At 53.8% G+C, this 20,601-nt stretch overlaps 1 protein-coding gene across 4 annotated transcripts in view; it reads right to left on the reverse strand.

Annotated features, from left to right (window-relative positions):
* Positions 1–20,601, reverse strand: part of LOC138538055 (complement factor H-like) — a 981,558-nt gene that overhangs the window by 46,156 nt on the left and 914,801 nt on the right. For all 4 annotated transcript variants that reach the window (XM_069641504.1, XM_069641501.1, XM_069641502.1 and 1 more), the window contains one exon: positions 2,857–3,042. In XM_069641504.1, coding sequence (XP_069497605.1) covers positions 2,857–3,042 — 186 coding nt within the window. The remainder of the gene's footprint in view (positions 1–2,856; positions 3,043–20,601) is intronic.

The following is a 20,601-nucleotide window of genomic DNA, read 5'->3' on the forward strand; positions in this document are numbered from 1 at the left end:
CTGCAAAACACTGCGTTCAAGTAACACGATGTTACTAAATTGCACGCACCCTAAACGGCTGAAAGCTAATGGGAAATATTTTCCTTATACAGCACCCTCTCTTTGTAACACCCTACCAACCAATCTACGTTTGGATTGTAATGTATCCTAATTTCGAAAGGGCTTGAATGAGCCTAGAGCACTGTGCACATTGTGCTTACTTTCTCTGTAGTGTCCTGTGCATTTTTGTGTACTCGCGCCCTGATGCCTGTCGTGTTTCCGGCGTGTAATAAAACAATATAAAATAAAAATAAAATAACCGCTGGCATTGCTATGGGAAACCTTCCACGGCATTGTTATATGTCCGCCTGTCCCATTGCAGACGGAGACCATACTCATAGAAATCAATGTCTGTATTGCCAATAATGTAAGCAGTACAGCACGAATTGCAAAGTGAACTCACCTTTGTAAGGAAACACAAGCAATCCCCGGATTTATTCACTAATGCTGTTCACGGCACCATTGACATGCCATTTTGGCAGACCTCATGACCTACTCTGGGCACAACTAGCTTGAAAACGGAGTAGTGCTTGAATATATTTTTCAGGCAGGCCTAAAAATGTCTTTGGCATAAGAAGAGTTCAAATGTTTGTCACGCTGTCAAAGCTGGCATATATTTGAGATAGGGCTGCAGGATTTTCTTTGAAAATGTGTTACAAAAGATGTATGTGCTCTGTTGGTGTCCAGGTATCTGTTGTTCCCCTTAGACATCTTTGCAAATTCTGTGGTTTCTTTAACCATTTTATCTGAAATATCTTCTATAAAATGCCTCGTTTTGTTCCGTTACATGGCAGAAAACCCTCACTTCCCTGAAACCTATTGAGTTGTTCGTGTCACGCTTTTTCAATCCACTTGTCTCCATTATGTTTCAGACCAAGGAACAATAATTTTCGTGCTATCTTTTAAGGTGGTATTGTAACATTGGGCCTTGAGGTTCAAATAGGTTGACCAAACTTTCCACTGAATAACACGAGTCGACGAAACCACACTGCTGGGTATGTGGGAAGACAATGTGCTTTATTAGACTGGCCCTGGAAGTGGGTCAAACAGAAATTAAGGAACTGGCCAATTGGCCTATAAAATAATGTTCACTGAGCAAAGAAAGCTAATTCATGCATGGTTGAGTTAGGGGTTTACATAACGTCTGCACTGCTGCCATCAGCTTTATTGAAGTGTTTTCTATTCAAAAGGAGGGTGTATTTGTCACGGTGTGCATATAAATGAATTGAGTTGTACTGATATGATATGATAGGTTATTTATAACGTGCTTAATACCCAAAGGTTTCTAAGCGTGGAGCCGCCGGGTCGAACCCGTGTTCCCTGAGCTATACTTCCGAGAGTTGTAGTATGCTGTGGTTTATTTAACTGAAAGAAGAGACTGCTTTGTGAAAGATAATTATGCTACATGCTTATCATTCTATGTTTCATAATCTGATAGCAAAGCCAGTGAGTGGAGGTTGATTCTGAAATTAAACACACATCTGTCATGTCTTCGAAAAATTCTACTCTCACACCATCCAACCGGGGAAGAGACAAATGTACTTGAGGGCCACAGCACATCACTTAGCATGCTTAATTCATTACGGATTATGTTCATACTTGGAGATTTGTTTGACAAGTGTTTGTGTATTTTCACTGTCTAACAACCTCTTGGGTGTATTTCATACATCGTTTGCAAATACTTCTTTCTTGAATAGATTTTAAAAAAAATAGAATTTCAGACAAAATCAGACACATGGAGACTCTGTGTTGCTCTATAGATAATTGGAGATGCTGCTTAATAAGCCAGCAGAGATGGCCCCACTAAGTGAATCAGGGTATAGTCAGGAAAGCTGCTCATCCCATTAGGCTGAACATAGATGAGACCAAGCAAATCATTGCCATGGCATGACGATACCTCAATGGAATAAAACGTCACAGGATCCTGGGCGCGTCTGTGTAGACAAACGGAGGACTTTGGTAAAAACGCCAGAAACGTACCCAGAAGACAATAGTTCCAAAGACCTTATTGTTGGCCCCATAGGTAATATGTACAATCTCAAACAAACACTGGCCCAAATAAAATAAATAAATCTTACATTGCTGACCTTGGAACTTGGGCACCTTGAATTTGATTGAACGGAAATCACTTGATGATGGCCAAATCACGTTTCCCCATTGCCACAAAATTGGTATTATGTGTATAGTAAATATGCAAACAACGCCTGTACACCGCGCACTCTTGTACTTCCCAATTATCAGCTTGCACACCTTGTACAACATCCATTATCTTCTTGTACCCCACTCTTGCTCTTTCTGTCTTTTCCCAGCTATCCAAAGCAGCCCGCTCTCTTCCAGATACTGGAGACCATGCAAAAGGCAACAGCACGCGGGCCAAATCCTAATAACATTGCATAACATCTGGGCTTCGTGTACACCTCCTCATGTTACAGACGCACCTGCTACAATAACCATTCTCTGTTAAGAACTACACTGCTTCTTGAAGCCAACATTGTTTTTCATCAACTTCTTAGTTTGTGAATTTGTTAACACGTTAAGAGTAAGTCCAGGTCAAAAAGATTGTTTCATGCTGCTGGATTGGGTGCTACCAGCAGCAACATCCTGGGGTTCCCCAGTTGCCTTGACACCTAAAAGCTTTCTCCATTGCTTCAGCGAGGAGTGGTGCAATATTGCATTTCACTTGAAGTAACATAAATCCATGCACCACCGTAAGCCCAGTTGGATGCTGTGATACCAAAAAGGGAGAGTCATAAAAGATGACATCTGTACGCTGACATCTGTATATACATAAATACAAAAAAGATAGAATGAACTTACTGTCAGGTTTGCACGTAGGATATGTTAGCTTGTTTTTGATACACGTTCCCAAAAGCGATGGTCCTGTTTGAACAAAACTCGTTTTGCATTTAAATTCCATGGTTTGCGAATTTTTGAATATGATTTCAGTACCATCGTATTCTAAGTTATTGTCATCCATACCCTCTTGTGTTATGCGGCACGGATCTGCAAATTACAGGACACGACATGGATTAAACATCAAACCTAAAAAGTCATTTACAAAAGAATAAATACAAATACTTGAAAAACGATATTTCGACAAGCAAACAATATAATCCGATTATTTTACGATGAGGTTAAGTGTGTGGTTTAACGATGCTGTAAATCAAAAAGTAGACTCTCCCAGTTCCAGACTCATCTCTTCATTACTCAGACCACCGTTTGATGTAAATGTGATGTGTTGGTTTTATGTGTCCTAGCATCTCCTTCGGGGTAGTGCACTACTGAAGTTCACAATGAATGAACCTTCCAGTGTAATAGAAGGCGTGGGGGCTGTGGCACCATATCTTGTTCTGTTTCCCAAACAGCTCACAGTAATGGTAATGTTTATTTATATAGCGCGCTACACAGGCACGTGTTTCAAAGCGCTCAAGGAGGGAAGGAACACAGGAAAAAACAACAGTCGCTCAGAGTCCTTGAATTTCTGAGACGATAACGGTCTGCACAGGCAGATTAAGAGGGTAATTCATAGAAATTCGCACAAAAGTGGCGCAGGTGGCTGGCGCACAGTGTTCCCGTGCGATAGACTGCGCCAGCCGCGTGCGATAAAATCAATTTCAGCGCACAGCGTATTCATGGATCTTAGCCTCCAAAACCGGCCGATGCGCAGAGTGGCGCAGCGACCCTGCAGCAGCGCCAGTTACACCCCCAAGAACGACCTCGCGCAAGGAAAAGGCATCCAAATCCCCAAACCAGCGCAAAGGTCTGCGCCAACCCAAAACCAGTTTACCGGACTGCCAAACAGCAAACTGCAAGCGGGGAACGTGTATTACGGGTTTCGTGGTAACTTCCACACGCGAAAGGGCCTGTGCGAGCGGGGTACGTGTATAACTGGGGTTCGCGGGAAGTTTCACACGCGATCGTGCCTGGGGGAGCGGGGAACGTGTATTTCAGGGGTGCGCGGGATGTTTCACACACGATCGGGCCTGGGGGAGGGTTGTACGTGTATTTCAGGGGCTCGCGGGTGGTTTCACACGCGATCCGGCCTTGGGGAGGGGGGTACGTGTATTTCAGGGGCTCGCGGGTGGTTTCACACGCGATCGAGCCTGGGGGAGCGGGGTACATGTATTTCAGGGGTGCGCGGGAAGTTTCACACGCGATCGGGCCTGGGGGAGGGGTGTACGTGTATTTCAGGGGCTCGCGGGTGGTGTCACACGCGATCGGGCCTGGGGGACTACATTACTACATTACTATTTACAAGGGCAGCGGGCTAGTCCGACGGCTCACTTCGGGATGTTCCGGCCCAGGGCATCATCGAACTCCTGCTCAATGTCCCGGAGGCGGTCCTCCTCCATGGCCCCGAGGGTCCGCAGGGCCGTCCACATGTTCACCCCAAACTCCCTGCGGATTGCCTCGAGGCACTCGGCCCGCCTCAGGGCCCTCCGCATGGAGTTCTCCACCCTGACCATCGTGAGCCGTGCCTCTTCCGCCCGCTGCCGCTCCGCATCTATGGCGTGGCCCAACCGCTGCCACACGGAAGACACTTCCTGTCCTGGGTCCTCCTGCCCTCCGGCCGATGCCTGCCCCTTCGATGTGAAAGGCCCCGAGCCATCATGGCTCCCACCACGTTGCTGCTGCTGTGCCTCTGCCCGTGCACTGCCTCCTGCTGCCTGCACATCCTCCGCTGGCTGGGGTGCACTTGTTGATGTGGCCACCCCTGCTGGACGTCTGACTCCCGACTGTGGCAGGGATGCCTCCTCCACCAGCCTGGCCGCACCGTCAGAGGCAGCTCCACAGGGCACCCAGGTGACTGATGGGTGGGAAGATGGCACGGATGACGACTGGCGCATAGGGGGTTCAGTTGAGGAGGGGGTCGGAGCAAGCCCCATCAAACGGAGGAATCCGGCCTGGGTGACCTGTCCCAGTAGGCCGACGCGGTCAACGAGCCATTCGAGATGACATGCAGTCTCCTCATGAAAAGACTGCCGGTCACCTCGCATGGCCCGTTGACGCAATGCCACACCAGTCAGGACAGGCTCAACCCGTAGCTGGATAGCCACGTCCGCAGGCAGAGGAAGGCCAGTTGTTGTAAGCTCATCCCCTGCCTGAAAACGGGTCTGGACGTAGGCATCCCTGCTGGTGCAAGATGATGCAGTGACAGGATCAGGGACAGGATTGCACACAGGCACCTCCGCTGCAACCTGTGCTGCCTCCTGTCCCTGGTCCTGCACTGCACCACTAGCACCAGTGGAATCCCCACCTCCAGACCCCGTCTCTGTTGCTTGCACGGCCTCCTCCTCCACCAAACCCCCCACCAACCTGGATGACTCCGTGCCATCTTCCCCCGTTGGGCCCTGTGGGGTCCCAGCTGCCCCTTCTGCTGCCGAGGAGTCCAACTCCGACCTCTGCCTCTTGGACCTCCCCCCGGCAGCTGCGGCCTGGGACGCGGCACCAGACTCCTCACTCCCCGACGAGATCACAACCTGGGAGGGGAGCCGGGCCTTGCGTCTCCGGCTGGAGGTGCCATCCCCGCCGCTTTGCTCCACAGCACCTTCTCCGCCCTCTTCATCAGTTGACGCTGCAGACAGGGAGAAATAAAACACAGGCATCAGGGCACTGTACAATGGACACATACACACATGACAGTTGCACATGAGTGGCATTGGCAAACCTCAGACATGGCATCACAATTGGCAACACACATGTCATTTCAACTTGCACACATGAGCCATACCACAGCCACATCACCACTGCCAGCACCATCCATACACATACAACAGCATGAGCAGGCAAAGGTGAGCCAGACATCACATGCAACACAGGGAGTGCACTACACATGCACGCACACCACCACACTTGCATGCATGTGTACACCTCAGCCAACTGTCGCAGTGTTCAGATGGGCATCCATGTCACATCTGCCAATCAGGCTTCCACATCCGGCTGTCACATGCATCCATGTTGCATCACTGTTGCACCCTTGTCAAATACACACACATGCACATGTACACAGTGCTGATACATGCAGCTGAAAACAACATACATGCGTGACAACATGAACATGCCTACTTACATACACATTCATCCAAACATGTGTGCCCACACAACTGCATTTGGCATGCAAGCCTACACACACAAGCACCATCCATGTCTCACACATGACAGCCCTTGCATGTGTTATCCTCACGGCCCTGTACACCCCCACCCATACTCGGCCCCATACAAACAGATGTGCAACCGGCACACTCCTGGCACATCACCACACGCACAGCTTACAATCATGATCATGTACACTTACCGCTCGACTCCAGACGGGCCTGCCTCTCAAGGACCTGGACGTGGAGCGCTGGGGATATGCGTTCCAGGACCCTCATCTGATCTTCCGACAAGTGGCCCCGGCGCCCCTTAGCATCCGCTGCCTTCAAGAGGCGCCGGGCCTTGTTCAGGGTCCTGGACCTGAAGTCCTCCCAGCGCTTCTTGACATGTTGGAAGTCGCGGACTGCCACCCCCTCCGCGTTGATGGCAGTCACGATGTCCGTCCAGATCCGAGTCCGTCCTTCCTTGTCGGCGCGCACACTTCCGAAGAGGGCATCATACTGCCCCAGGACTTGCTCCACCAGGACACCAACTTCGGTGGCAGTGAAGCTGGTGCCCCTCTGCCTCTCTGGCCGGGGGTTGTCAGTGGTGCAGGATGTTGCAGTGCCTGACATGACAACCCCAGAGGCAGGAGTGGGTGGGCAACTGGGTCCTGGGGCTGGGCTGTGGAGCGATGGAATCCCAGTCGGGAGTCTTCGGTTCCAGCAGGGGTGGTCACAGCAACAGCACCCCTGGCTGATGTGCAGGCAGCAAATGGCAGGGCACGTGGGCAGCAGGCAGTCAGGCAGCAGCAGATGGCAGGTGGGAGCGTGCTCGGGGCTCTGGGGGGCAGTAAATCGGCTTTCTGGGCAGGAGCGTGGTCTTCCGTGTGCTTACGCGTGGCCAGCTTGATACGGAGTGATTTGGCACGTGAAAATCCTGCACGTCTGTGTGTAATTCGAGGAAAGGCCCTTAGCGCATAAGCGCGTCTGCACGCATACGTGATTTCATTGGCCCAAAGGCCCCCATGCGCAGCTATGATGTCACGCGCATGGCCGTAGAGAATGGCGCGTGTAAAAAAAAAGATACACCTCCGAGTGTCAAAGCGTGTAATTGGTGGAAATGGCCTCATCGCGATGCGCGTCTGTGACGTGTGTATAACAGGTACGTGTAGAACGCCATTTCCTTGTACGTGCTTTTCGTGGAGAGCGAGCGGGTGAAATCTGTACTTCTTGTCGGTTCACACGCGATTTACTTCAGGCGTTTCAAGTTCGTACTCCCTGTTACCTCTGACAGCTTTTTCTCTTGTCCTCTTTTTCCTGGGCCTGTTTCCTCAAACAGCGTTCCCTTCTATTGTTGTCCTGTCTCCTCAGACAGCGTACAATTCTTCTTTTGGCCGGGGTGTTGCCAACGCGCACACGCGCATATTTTTCACGCTTTACTTCCTGGCAGACGGTGAGTCGTGCACGTATTCAACATCTGTGCTTGCCCCGTGTGTCGCATACCCCTTCAGAGGTCATTCTAGGCTGCGTGTGACACGCATATGTTCATTCTTGTGTTTCTGGGTGCCACAGCGTAGTGCAGGTTTCTTTTTCCACACACGTGGTCTAGGAGGGGTTGCGTGCACCTTACTTCCCTTTTTTGGGGTGCCAGTGCGTTGCGTGACCCATCATCTTTCCCAAGGGGTGACATACAGCCTTGCTAGAGCACTAGGGTACGATTACCATCTGGTACCCAACCCCTTTGACCCCCAATTGCCCAGGACAATAGCTCACATCGACTCCCATATGCACAATTACATCAGTGCCATGGCTGGGAGGCGAATAAGCCGTAAGGGTGGCAAAGGTGGCCGAGCCCCAAGTGGTGGCCGAGCCCCAAGTGGTGGCCATGGTGGGTCCGGTAGGGGAAGTGGCCGTGACTTGCAGGGTGCCCCTAGCCCCCCATGTGTGGAGGAGCAGTCAGGGACACCCGTGCCCCCCCCCGGTTGAGGGTAACGTGGCTGACACCATGCATGCTCAGCCCTTGTTGGACCAGCCCACTGTGGAACCAGACCTGGCACAGGGTGACTCCATGGCTGACTTCCAGGTCAGCAAGTCTAGGCCACGTGCGCCGGTGCACGTTGGTGTCATCAGGCCACGTGGATCAGGGGCAGCTAGGTCAGCTGCTGCCCCGCATAGGCAGGCTGGGGAGGCTGCAGGGGCAGCTGCGGCTCCATCCACCCCACCTCTCACACACACAGCCAGGACAGTGTTGGTCCAAGTCCATCATGCTGACATTCCCCCTGACACCATCACACTTGAGCTAATGCCTGCACCAACTCCCATGTTGAGTGTGCAATCCCACACTCCTAGTACAGAGTCCACCGGGGCTCCTGCCCCTAGTGTCCAGAGCGGTGTAGGACACTCAGGATCCCCACCACCTTCCAAGCGGAAGAGGAAGAGTGCTCGTCCAGTACAGGCTGATGGCCCAGATACGGCTAAACAGTCCGGCCCGTCAAGGAAGCCCAGCTTCAATGAGGCCGAACTGAATGCACTTGTAGAGTATGTGTCCGCACATGACCGCGAAATGGTGATTGTTGCAGGATCCAAGACCACACCTGCACAACGTCAGGCACAGTGGCAGACCATAGCGGACATCATAAGTGCCCTTGGATTCGTGAGGCGCACAGCTACTGAATGCTACAAGCGCTGGAATGACCTGAAGCGCAGGGCAAAGAATAAGCTGGCCTCAAGTCATGCCGCAACTCTAGTGACTGGAGGTGGGTCTCCAGCAGAGGACATAGAACTCACTCCACATGAGCAGGTTGCTGGGACCTACGTCACGGAGGAACAGATCCAAGGCATGGGAGAACCGGCAGATTACGAGGCATTGTCCGGTGAGTGCACATGCATGTGTGTGTCATCCATGTGCATGGTGTGTGGGAGAGGGCTTCTGTTTGGGTGCCAGGTGAGGGTGTGTGTGCCTGAGTGGTTTGGGTCATCCATGTGTCTCATCCAATACATTCTGCGCACCAGCATTTGGGTATAGCAGTATCCCTTCTGCCAACATTAGACATCCAGCCCAACACCACGCCAGTTGCCCTTGAAGTGTCATCTTGCCACAACATTGTTGCTTATTTTCCTCTGTTCATTCAGGCAGATTGTTTGCATACCACCACTTTTACTCAGCATTTCTCAGTCCTATTGTCACATGTCTGACATGGCTATGGTACAGTGGACTGGCTTTGTTTCCTGGACATGATTTGTGTAGACATGTCCCTGTGCTATAGGACCATTTTGGACTGGCAGCTCCAGGTTATACATTTGAACCATTTCAATGAAAAAATCAATTTCATGAGCAAACTGGACTGAATGAACAATTGGTGCCCTCCTCTCCCTCTTCACTTTATGGCTAGGGTACATGCCATCTGTGTGATGGCATGTGTATTTGACCTGCCAATCACTGGCCAATGTGTGATGCCACTGGTAGGCAGCATGCAGCAAATGTGTTCATCTTCCAACTTGGTGTCAACTATGTGTGCCATCTGCCTACCCTTCACACGCAGTGACGGTGCATGCATAGGAGGGTTTCAGTCATGTGGGACATGTGTCGATCAAGTACTGTTTCAGTAGCCTCTCAGCCCTAATTGTGTGCCATAGTGCTAATGCCGGTTTCCATTTGTTTTCTTTTATGTCTTTGCAGGGGATGACGCACTTGATACTGCTGGGGCTGTGGAGATGGTGCAGACCGAGGAGGGGTCTGAGGGCCGACCGACCACCAGTGAGGGACGTGGTGTGGTGGTGGGTGAGAACCCACAACTGCTGCAGGTCGTGCTCTCAAGGGGTGTCTCTGGCTGCACCTCCCCCGAGCTGTATTCAGGTGTCGATTCGGATGATGAGACCTATGTGCCGTCGCAGGTGAGTGTTCCTGGGAGGGATTCTGTTCTCCGACCCACCTGCACCAGGGTTAGAACCCTCAATGGGGATGTCAGTGTTGGCAGGTATGCCTTTGGTGGTTACGGATGCAGGGTCACACTCCGCAACATCTGATTCTGTTCCTGGGCCAGCAGATCAGAGGGGGAATGCAGTCCTGCAGCCTCAGGCAGTGCCGGCACAGCAAGGCGCAGTTCGCCTTGCCCCAGACAGGTGTGGTGCCCGCCGACATGGTGGCCATCCGCCACCTGGCAATACCGCATGGGAGCAATCCATATACGGTATGGCAACCCAACAGGCAGCATCATCAGAGATGATGGCTCAGGCCATGGATAGGGTGGCCACTTCCATTGTCACCCCCGAAAGGCTGATGGAGCGACTACAGCAGGCAACAGACTCCATCTGCCAGTCACACAGGGAGGACATGTTGGCATCCGACAGGGACAGGCGGGCGGCACTGGCGACTCTGCGAGAAGCCATTTCCGTAGAGTCCCAGGGCCACAGGGAAGCCCTGAGGGTGGAACTCCTTCACCTCAGGACAACTCCTGTTGAGCTTGAGGCTTCAACAAACAGAAGGACAGAACAGCAGCTGGAGCGTCTCACACGTACGCTCTCAGCTGAGATGCAGGCAACTAGGGCGGCGGTCCGGGCATCCCGTGAGTTGTTGCATGGGGACCTACGTACAATTATCCTCCAGAACGAGACCTACCACACCCGCATGCTTGCTGCCATGGAGGAACAGACTAGGGCTTTGCGTGGGCTGCCTCCCATAGTGCCACCACCTCCTGATGCAGCTGCAGAGGGCGAGCAGAGCGACAGCAGTGATTCTCTCACAATAGGGTAGCCGTGTAGGCCATGAGCCCATGGAGGTGTTTTTTTTTTTCCGCAAGATCCACACAGGTGGGTTTTGGTGTGCACCTTGTCCTCGGACCTCCTGGGTGGCCTCCCCTACCCCCCCCCCTGGGCCCATTAATGGCCATTTTTGATCTTTATTTTTATTTTTTTTCAATTTTTATTTTTTGGGACAGTGTGTTGCCTTGTGTGGCTCCCGTGGGCATACGCTGTATTGTGGCTGGGCACATGCAGGCTTGTCATGAATTTGGTTCAGATGCTTGGGTTTGTGTGACACACACCCCTCCTGCTTCCCGTTTCCATGGGCTTGCAAAGGGTGTGCCCAAGTGACATTGACGTACATGGTGACGTTGGACTCCCATTCGATGTGTGGGCAGTCTGTAGTCAATACTGTGTATACATTCATAGTGCATATTGTTGTTGCATTGTACACTGCATGGTGTATTGATATGTGCCTCTGCATCCATCTCATCCTCCTAATTTTCAGGTCCATTTCTCATGTCTTCACAAGGCGGTCAACCTTGGAACTGGAGTCCATGTTGTAAGCAGTGCACCTATACTCTTGTGTGGCGCTAGAAGTTTTCGAAGTGCTGGCATCATCAGGTAGTGAGGCTACCGATTTTTTAAGTCTGTAATGTCATGTTTAAGGTAGGTTGGAGGTTGTGTAGGTGATTGGTATTCTTGGTAAGTATTTGGTAATGTGTGTTGTAGGTCCTGCATTACTGTGAGCATTTCATGTGTGGCCATGTTTCCATTAGGGACACTGTAGTTGGTGACACTTGGGGCATGTTGTGGGGATGAATTTGTTTGCTCTCACATTGCATGACATGCCATGGTGTGTTGTGTGGCCGTGCCGGGGAGGGGTTGGGTGACATGGCACTGTCTTCCTTGTAGTATTTTGCAAGTGGATATTCATTTCTGCAGCATGGAAGTGTGTCTTTTGATGACACTGCATTGGTGGTGTTTGTGTAGGTAGGGATGCACACATTGTGACACTTCCACATGAACAATCTCAGGCTGCTATGGTTCTGACAGTTGACTGTACCTTTGTTCGTCATAATTGTCAGGTCGAGTCATCATTGCTTGTCAGATGGTATGTGCCGGGCTGTGTGCACTCCACAGGGGTGTGATTTCTATGTGAAGTAATTAGCCACCAGCTGCGTACGGGCTGCCTCACCCCGTGCCCTTTCCCCTCCCATGCACAGCGGGCGTGCATGTGGTTGGGGATGTGGGGGCATCACCATGTCCACAGCCAGGCCCCGGCATGTTGCAACATTGTGCAGGACACAGGCTGCCACTATGATGCTGCACACTACTGGGGGCGCATATAACAGCTGCCTGCCAGAACGGTCAAGGGAGCGAAAGCGTGACTTGAGCACTCCGAATGTGCGCTGCACTATGCCCCGGGTTGCAATATGGGCTGTGTTGTATCTTACCTCGGGAGGCGTGATGGGGTTCCGAATTGGCGTCATCATGTGGGTGCTCAGAGGGTAGGCACTGTCCCCTGGTGAGGAGGTGATGGGTATCATTAGTGGGGTAGTGACATTACTCTGCATCTGACATGCATGCATGTGCAGTGGCATTCATACTCACCAAGCAGCCATGTATCGCCATGCCGCCCAGCATCTAGGTCCCGGCTTAGGGTAGACATTCGGTAAATGAAGCTGTCGTGGGTGGACCCTGGATAGTTCGCATATACTGAGGTGATGATTCCCTTGCCATTACATACTACCTGCATGTTGATGGAATGCCAGTGCTTGCGGTTCCTATAGACATGCTCAGATGCCCTGGTGGCACCTAGCACTTTGGGGAATTGTGCCACACCATAGAAATCGAGGGCGGCAGTCTGCCTTTCTGCAGGTGTCCTGGGCAGGTATATGTACCTACGGACTGATGGGCGTGCAGTGATGATGTTCAAGACCTGGTGTAGGCAGCGTGACTGCGTGGCCTGTGACACCCCACCCACTATGGCACTTGTCCGCTGAAATGATCCTGTGGCCAAGAAGTGCAATACATTGAGGACCTTCTCCAGGGGGCTGAGTGCTTGGGAGCACAGGGTGGGTGATGTGAGGTCATCCTCCCACTCACTGACCAGCTCCAGTATTATGTGTGGTGGAAACCTGTACCTCCCATACATCAGGCATCCCAAAAAGGCTGGTTCTGGGAGTGAGAATTCGGGCCCTCACTATCCTCCTCCTCCTCCTCCTTTGGTAACCCACGGCCACTGCTGCTAGGAACGGTATATTCATCCTGGCGTCTGAGCTTGTTTGTTTGCACTTTTATGCTGCACGGTTTCAGGATTGGACCATATATTTTTCTGCGTGTTGTAGGCGAACGTGTGAATCTTCCCGCCCACCCCAGGAATACAAGTAACACGCTCTCCCACGCCCAGTCGCAAGTAAATATTCCCGCCCACCCCTGGAATACACGTACCCCACTCTCACAGGCCCAGTCGCGTGTGGAAGTTCATGAGCACCCCGAAATACACGTACCCAGGGGAATCGTGTGTGGAACTTCCCACGAACCCCGTATTACACGTAGCCTGCTGGTATCGCATGTGGAAGTTCACGCGGACCCATAATGCACGTACCCTGATGGTATCGCATGGGAGACTACCCGCGTACCCCAGGAATACACGTACCCAGGCAAATCGCACGGCTGGGGGGTGGGAGACATGTGTGGGGGCCTGGTGGAGGGTGCCCTGCACTGCTGGGGGGTGGGGGTGGTGGGAGACATGTGTGGGGGCCTGGTGGAGGGTGCCCTGCACTGCTGGGGGGTGGGGGTGGTGGGAGACATGAGTGGGGGCTTGGTGGAGGGTGCCCTGCACTGCTGGGGGGTGGGGGTGGTGGGAGACATGTGTGGGGGCCTGGTGGAGGGTGCCCTGCACTGCTGGAGGGTGGGGGTGCAGGGGGACATGTGTTGGACATGAGTGGGGGCCTGGTGGAGGGTGCCCCTGGATGCCGGGGGGTGGGGGTGCAGGGGGACATGAGTGGGGGCCTGGTGGAGGGTGCCCCTGGATGCTGGGGGGTGGGGGTGCAGGCGGACATGAGTTGGACATGAGTGGGGGCCTGGTGGAGGGTGCCCCTGGATGCTGGTGGGTGGGGGTGCAGGGGGTCATGAGTGGGGGCCTGGTGGAGGCTGCCCCTGGATGCTGGGGGGTGGGGGTGCAGGGGGACATGAGTTGGACATGAGTGGGGGCCTGGTGGAGGCTGCCCCTGGATGCTGGGGGGTGGGGGTGCAGGGGGACATGAGTGGGGGCCTGGTGGAGGCTGCCCCTGGATGCTGGGGGGTGGGGGTGCAGGGGGACATGAGTGGGGGCCTGGTGGAGGGTGCACTGCACTGCTGGGGGGTGGGGGTGGTGCGAGACATGTGTGGGGGCCTGGTGGAGGGTGCCCTGCCCTGCTGGGGGGTGGGGGTGGTGGGAGACATGTGTGGGGGCCTGGTGGAGGGTGCCCCTGGATGCTGGGGGGTGGGGGTGCAGGCGGACATGAGTTGGACATGAGTGGGGGCCTGGTGGAGGGTGCCCCTGGATGCTGGTGGGTGGGGGTGCAGGGGGTCATGAGTGGGGGCCTGGTGGAGGCTGCCCCTGGATGCTGGGGGGTGGGGGTGCAGGGGGACATGAGTTGGACATGAGTGGGGGCCTGGTGGAGGCTGCCCCTGGATGCTGGGGGGTGGGGGTGCAGGGGGACATGAGTGGGGGCCTGGTGGAGGCTGCCCCTGGATGCTGGGGAGTGGGGGTGCAGGGGGACATGAGTGGGGGCCTGGTGGAGGGTGCACTGCATTGCTGGGGGGTGGGGGTGGTGCGAGACATGTGTGGGGGCCTGGTGGAGGGTGCCCTGCCCTGCTGGGGGGTGGGGGTGGTGGGAGACATGTGTGGGGGCCTGGTGGAGGGTGCCCTGCACTGCTGGGGGGTGGGGGTGCAGGGAGACATGAGTTGGACATGAGTGGGGGCCTGGTGGAGGGTGCCCCTCGATGCTGGGGGGTGGGGGTGCAGGGGGACATGAGTGGGGGCCTGGTGGAGGGTGCCCCTGGATGCTGGGAGGTGGGGGTGCAGGGGGACATGAGTGGGGGACTGGTGGAGGGTGCCCCTGGATGCTGGGGGGTGGGGGTGCAGGCGGACATGAGTTGGACATGAGTGGGGGCCTGGTGGAGGGTGCCCCTGGATGCTGGGGGGTGGGGGTGCAGGGGGACATGAGTGGGGGCCTGGTGGAGGCTGCCCCTGGATGCTGGGGGTGCAGGGGGACATGAGTTGGACATGAGTGGGGGCTTGGTGGAGGCTGCCCCTGGATGCTGGGGGTGGGGGGTGGGGGTGCAGGGGGACATGAGTGGGGGCCTGGTGGAGGCTGCCCCTGCACTGCTGGGGGGTGAGGGTGCAGGGGGACATGAGTGGGGGCATGGTGGAGGCTGCCCCTGGATGCTGGGGGGTGGGGGTGCAGGGGGACATGAGTGGGGGCCTGGTGGAGGGTGCCCTGCACTGCTGGGGGGGTGGGGGTGGTGGGAGACATGTGTGGGGGCCTGGTGGAGGGTGCCCTGCACTGCTGGGGGGTGGAGGTGGTGGGAGACATGTGTGGGGGCCTGGTGGAGGGTGCCCTGCACTGCTGGGGGGTGGGGGTGCAGGGAGACCTGAGTTGGACATGAGTGGGGGCCTGGTGGAGGCTGCCCCTGGATGCTGGGGGTGGGGGTGCAGGGGGACATGAGTGGGGGCCTGGTGGAGGCTGCCCCTGCACTGCTGGGGGGCGGGGGTGCAGGCGGACATGAGTGGGGCCTGGTGGAGGCTGCCCCTGGATGCTGGGGGGTGGGGGTGCAGGGGGACATGAGTGGGGGCCTGGTGGAGGGTGCCCCTGGATGCTGGGGGGTGGGGGTGCAGGGGGACATGAGTGGGGGCCTGGTGGAGGGTGCCCCTGGATGCTGGGGGGTGGGGGTGCTGGGAGACATGTGTTGGTGATCAGTAGTGCAAGTTGACATGTGGGTTGGCTGAGGGGCATGGCCATGGTGGATGGGTTGCCTGTGGGTCATGAGTAGGGGTGCAGGGTGGTGTGGGCTGCCTGCAGGGGCCGTGGAGGGTGTAGAGGGAACACCTGGGAGGACCCACACAGCCAAGTCACGTGTAGCATTCCCGGGCACCACCGAAATACACGTCCCCTGCTGGAATCGCGTGTGAATCTTCCCGCGCACCCCGAAGTACACATACCCATGCCAATCGCGTGTGGAACTTCCCGCACACCCCGAAGTATACGTACCCAGGCCAATCGCGTGTGGAACTTCCTGCGCACCCAGGAACACACGCACACGCTATTTTTCACACAGCGGGTGTCCGTGTTTGTCGGTACCCCTTTGCACCTCATTAGGGGCCACTGTATGGACCATTCATCATGGCTGTATATGGGTGCTTTGTGTTAGCGCACATTTTGGTGCACATTTTTTTCAGGCGCAGGGATGCTACCGCGTGCTTTCTTGTGGCGTACTTGTTTGGCCCTGTATTTTAGTATTTTATTTATTTCTATAGCGCACCAGGCCCAGGGGCAACCCTGTGCGCGTCTTTCACCGTGTGCTGGTTTGCCCAATTCGATTCCATGAATACGGGTTGTAGGCGAGCGTGTGGGCGTTCCGCGCACTTGCCTCCTGTACTTCCCCTGTGACGCCCATGTTTTCACACGTTGTTCCCCATTCCGAGTGTTACACCCCGTGTTCCGCCTACTTTTGTGATGTGCGCCGCGCTATGTGCGATTTCGCAGTGGCCGTGGCGCACGCTGTTGGATGACCTGTGCGCCGGTGTGCGCGGCGCACTTTTTCAGCGCACATCCAATGTTTTTCTCGTGCACGGACTTCCATGAATCGATGTGTGCTGGTTTCCCTACGATTTTCGCACTTGCACTGTGATTTTCGCACTTTTACTGCGAATCGCACGTTTTGGCACCTCTGCGCGGGAATTTTCGGCGCACATTAATTCCATGAATCGACCCCTAAGTGAATATGATACATTTAACAGTTTAGATACAGCACATAGGCCTATTGGTAATTCTGCATTTTTTTTCCAAGTACACATTAAGGGGTAAAGACAAGGGAGAACAGGCAGAACGATCTTCAGGTAGGGCTGTATACAGATCGTGCAAGTGCGGGAGGGCAACGGAAGGGCAGGGCAGGGCACCAAGTGCGCCCAGTCAGTAGAGACTGGTGAAGAGGGTGAGAAAGAAACTCTCAAGGTCTTATTACAAGTGCAGTGGGGTGTATGGCCTTGCAGCAAGTGCAGAAGGACTGGCAGGTGTGCCTGGGACCTGTGAGACTCTGAGGTACACCAGGCGGCCAGTCAATAAGCTGTATGGAAGGAGGAAGAGAAAGAAGAGCAGAGTGCTAGGTTAGCAGGGAAGGGTGAGGGAGAAGGAAGAGGAGAAGAGGAAGGTCTTGACGAGTTTCCGGAACTGAGAATTTCAGGCTCAATACAGAGGGTGGCAGGGAGGCTGTTCCAGAGGGATGCACCTGCTGAGGAAAGGGATCTCCCTCCAACTCTCTGCTTGGAGAACCGTCTCACTCGCAGAAGGTTGGAGGTAGATAGAGTGGAGGGCTCAAGAGGGACAGTATTTAGGAAGGTAACCTTGAAGGTAAGTAGGTCCCAGGCCCCAGAAAGCCTCGTGGACAATGCAGAGGGTATTGAATTTGATCCTTGCAGCCACAGGGAGCCAGTGAAGGGATTTCAGTGCCGGAGAGATGCGGTCCTTGGGCTTGAGGCCAAAGATAAGTCTCACGGTTCTGTTCTGGATGGGTTGCAGAGGGCGCAGGGTGGAAGCAGGGAGGTTGAGGAAGAGGCTGTTGCAGTAGTCCAGCCTGGAGAGAACTAGGGCTCTTGAGACAGGGAACCGCTGAGGGCAAGTAAGAAAAGGTAGAGTATTTCTAAGGAGAGGAGGAGAGAGTCGAGTCGAGGATGACCCCAAGGTTTTTAGCCTCACAGGTGGGGGAAGGCGCAGGGCCAAGGGAGGCCGGCCAGAGTGAGAAGGGGAAAGCAGGAGCAGGTGTCCCAATGCAAACAATCTCAGTTTTACTGGCATTGAGACAAAGGTCCTTTGCAGCACACCATGACTGAATAGCGGACAGTCAGGTATGAGTGAGGAGGAGGCGGCTGAGGGTAGCCTGCACGATAGTTTTGTGTCATCCGCATAACACTGGGAATTAGAGTTGAAAGTGGCAATCACACATGCCAGGGCAGCCATGAAGATGTTGAAGAACCAGGGCGATAGGTTAGAACCCTGGGGAACGTTGCAGGTTGAGAGGGTTATAGTCGAGAGAAAGGAACCAAGTTTGACCTTGGATGGGCAGTCGGAGAGAAAAGAGGTTAACCAAGCCAGAGCCTGACCTGTGATTCCCAAGGTGTCACGAAGCCGTGGGATCAGGATGTTGTGGTTAACCGTGTCAAAGGCGGAGGAGAGATAAAGGAGAATGAGGACAGAGGGAGTGTTAGTGTCGAGAATTGAGAGCAGGTCTTCACGGGTGTTCAGAAGAGCAGTTTCCGTGTCTCTAGATGCTTCAAAGCCAGACTGATCGTTGTGGAAACAACTGATTGATTTCGTGTGGACGTTTAGCTCAGAGATAGCCAGCTTGTCTATGAGTTTGCCCAGGAAAGGAGTGATAGAGATCGGGCGGTAGTTAGACGGAAAGGAAGGGTCAGCAGAGGATTTCTTGAGAAGAGGGTGCACAAGGGAGTGCATGAGAGCAGTTGGGAAAACTCCATTGGAAAAGGAGAGGTTGGATGGGTCAGCCAAGGTTTGGTGCGAGGGAGTCAATGTTGTCCTTGATGGTTTTGGAGGGGCAGGGTTCAACTTGCTTGGATGAGGACTTCATAGACCGGACTTGTCTGGTGACCTCATCAGGTGTGACGGGAGAGAGAGAGGAGAGTGGAAGTGGGGGTGGGGCCAAGGGAGGCACAGGTGTTGGTGTGTTCTGAGGTGTGGGGGGAGGGAGGAGAGGATGTCTTGGGTTTTTGTGGTGAAGTGTGCTGCCAGGGCTGAGCAGAGGAGGGTGGGAGTGACAGAGGAGGAGGCTGCTGCTGGGTTGGGCAGTTCCTTGCAGACTTTGAAAAGTTTGGCAGTGTTATTTGATGCCGCGGAGATGCAGGCTTGAATAAAGACCCTTTTCTTGGAGTGGATGCAGAGTCGATATTGCCTTTGAAGGAGGCTGCAGGCCAGTTTGTCAGATGGTCCACCAGACGAATTCCATTTCCGCTGAGCTGCCCTGCACTTGCGTTTAAGGGCAGCCAGGTCGGAGTCGTACCAAGAGTTGCCCTTTTTGGAAGGCTTCAGTCGGACCCTCATGACAGGGGCAAGAATATCAAGAGTGTTGTAGATGGAGAGATTAAGGGCAGTGAGGGCTGTGTAAGGGTAGGTGTCAGCCACAGGAAAGGGAGGGGGAGAGTAGGTGGAGGCAAAGGCAGCCACTGTCCCTTTTTTCATGGGTCTGGTGATCTTAAAGCAGAGTGGCTGTGCCAGGTGAGTTGCTGTCAGAGGAGAGCTTCAGGTGAGTTGATAGAAGAGAGCGGTCAGTCCAAGAGAGAGAGGTAGTGAGAGGGATAGAGAGTGGGATGCCAGTGGAGATGAGAGCATCGAACATGTGGCCTGCGGTATGAGTGGAGCCAGAGGGTAGAATAGAGAGGGAGAGAGAGTCACATAGGTTGCAGAAAGGTCCAGACAAGTCAGGAGATTCAAGGTGGATGTTGAGGTCACCCAACAGGAGGCGTTGATAGGAGGAGGACAGTAGAGAAGACGCTAGGTCAGCCCAATCCGAGAGGAAGAGAGTGAGCTGTCCAGGAGGCTGATAGAAGGTGGCCATGAGAAGAGAACATTTAGGAGAGAGTGCGAGAGAGACTGAGAGCCTGCAGAATAGGCACTTGAAGGAGGAGTAGGTCTCAACAGTGATAATAGACACAGATATCCATTCGGGGAAGATAAGTGCTACTCCATCAACCTCCATGTGCTGCAAATCGACCAACCGGCTTGAATCACAACTCATCGCAAGGAGTAGACCTACCTCTTCTCACACAGCCGCCCTCTGGAACTCGATTCATGTATTGGCTCATAATGCCCCCATAGTTCTTCAATTTTGAAAATCTTTCAAAGCATGGCTTTTTCAACCACTCCTGACCAAGGACTACTCCCAATGTATGCACATACGAATTCACAGACCGCAACTCTCAGTACTGAGCTACTGTTAAAAGATGCCAGGTCAAACGCTGGCTATCGACACCCTGTACAGCACTACGCTGATCTCAAACTAGGTCAGCGCTTTAGAGAATATAATAAAACTACAGGTGGTTGCACAGGCTTGGGCACAACTGACAATAAAATAAAATAGGTAACCTAATTAGTCCACAGGGAGCATGGGCCATTTTGCAATAAATGTACTGGGGTTAGATATTTCAAGCCTTCACTTAAATTACTTCAATTCAGACCACATTCCTTTTACTTTCTCTTAACTCAGACCACAGACTTATTACTCTCTGTCTTTTTGAGAATGATTGGCTATCTGTAATTTGTAATGCAACTAGCGTCTTGATGCTCCTGGGTTTAGAGTGCTTTATAAATGTAAAAATAAAATAAACACAAATGGTAACACAATCCTCCTTGCGACTCCATTTGCAAGACTGTGCATTGGAAACTGCTGTGGGCCAGACATCTGCTGGCCTCGCTGCTGGTTGTTCTCATTGCCTTGCCTAATTCTAGTTCTCCCTGATTCTAGAACT

The sequence above is a fragment of the Ambystoma mexicanum genome, chromosome 1q, assembly GCF_040938575.1.
Source record: "Ambystoma mexicanum isolate Mex_15411 chromosome 1q, UKY_AmexF1_1, whole genome shotgun sequence".
NCBI lineage: Eukaryota > Metazoa > Chordata > Amphibia > Caudata > Ambystomatidae > Ambystoma > Ambystoma mexicanum.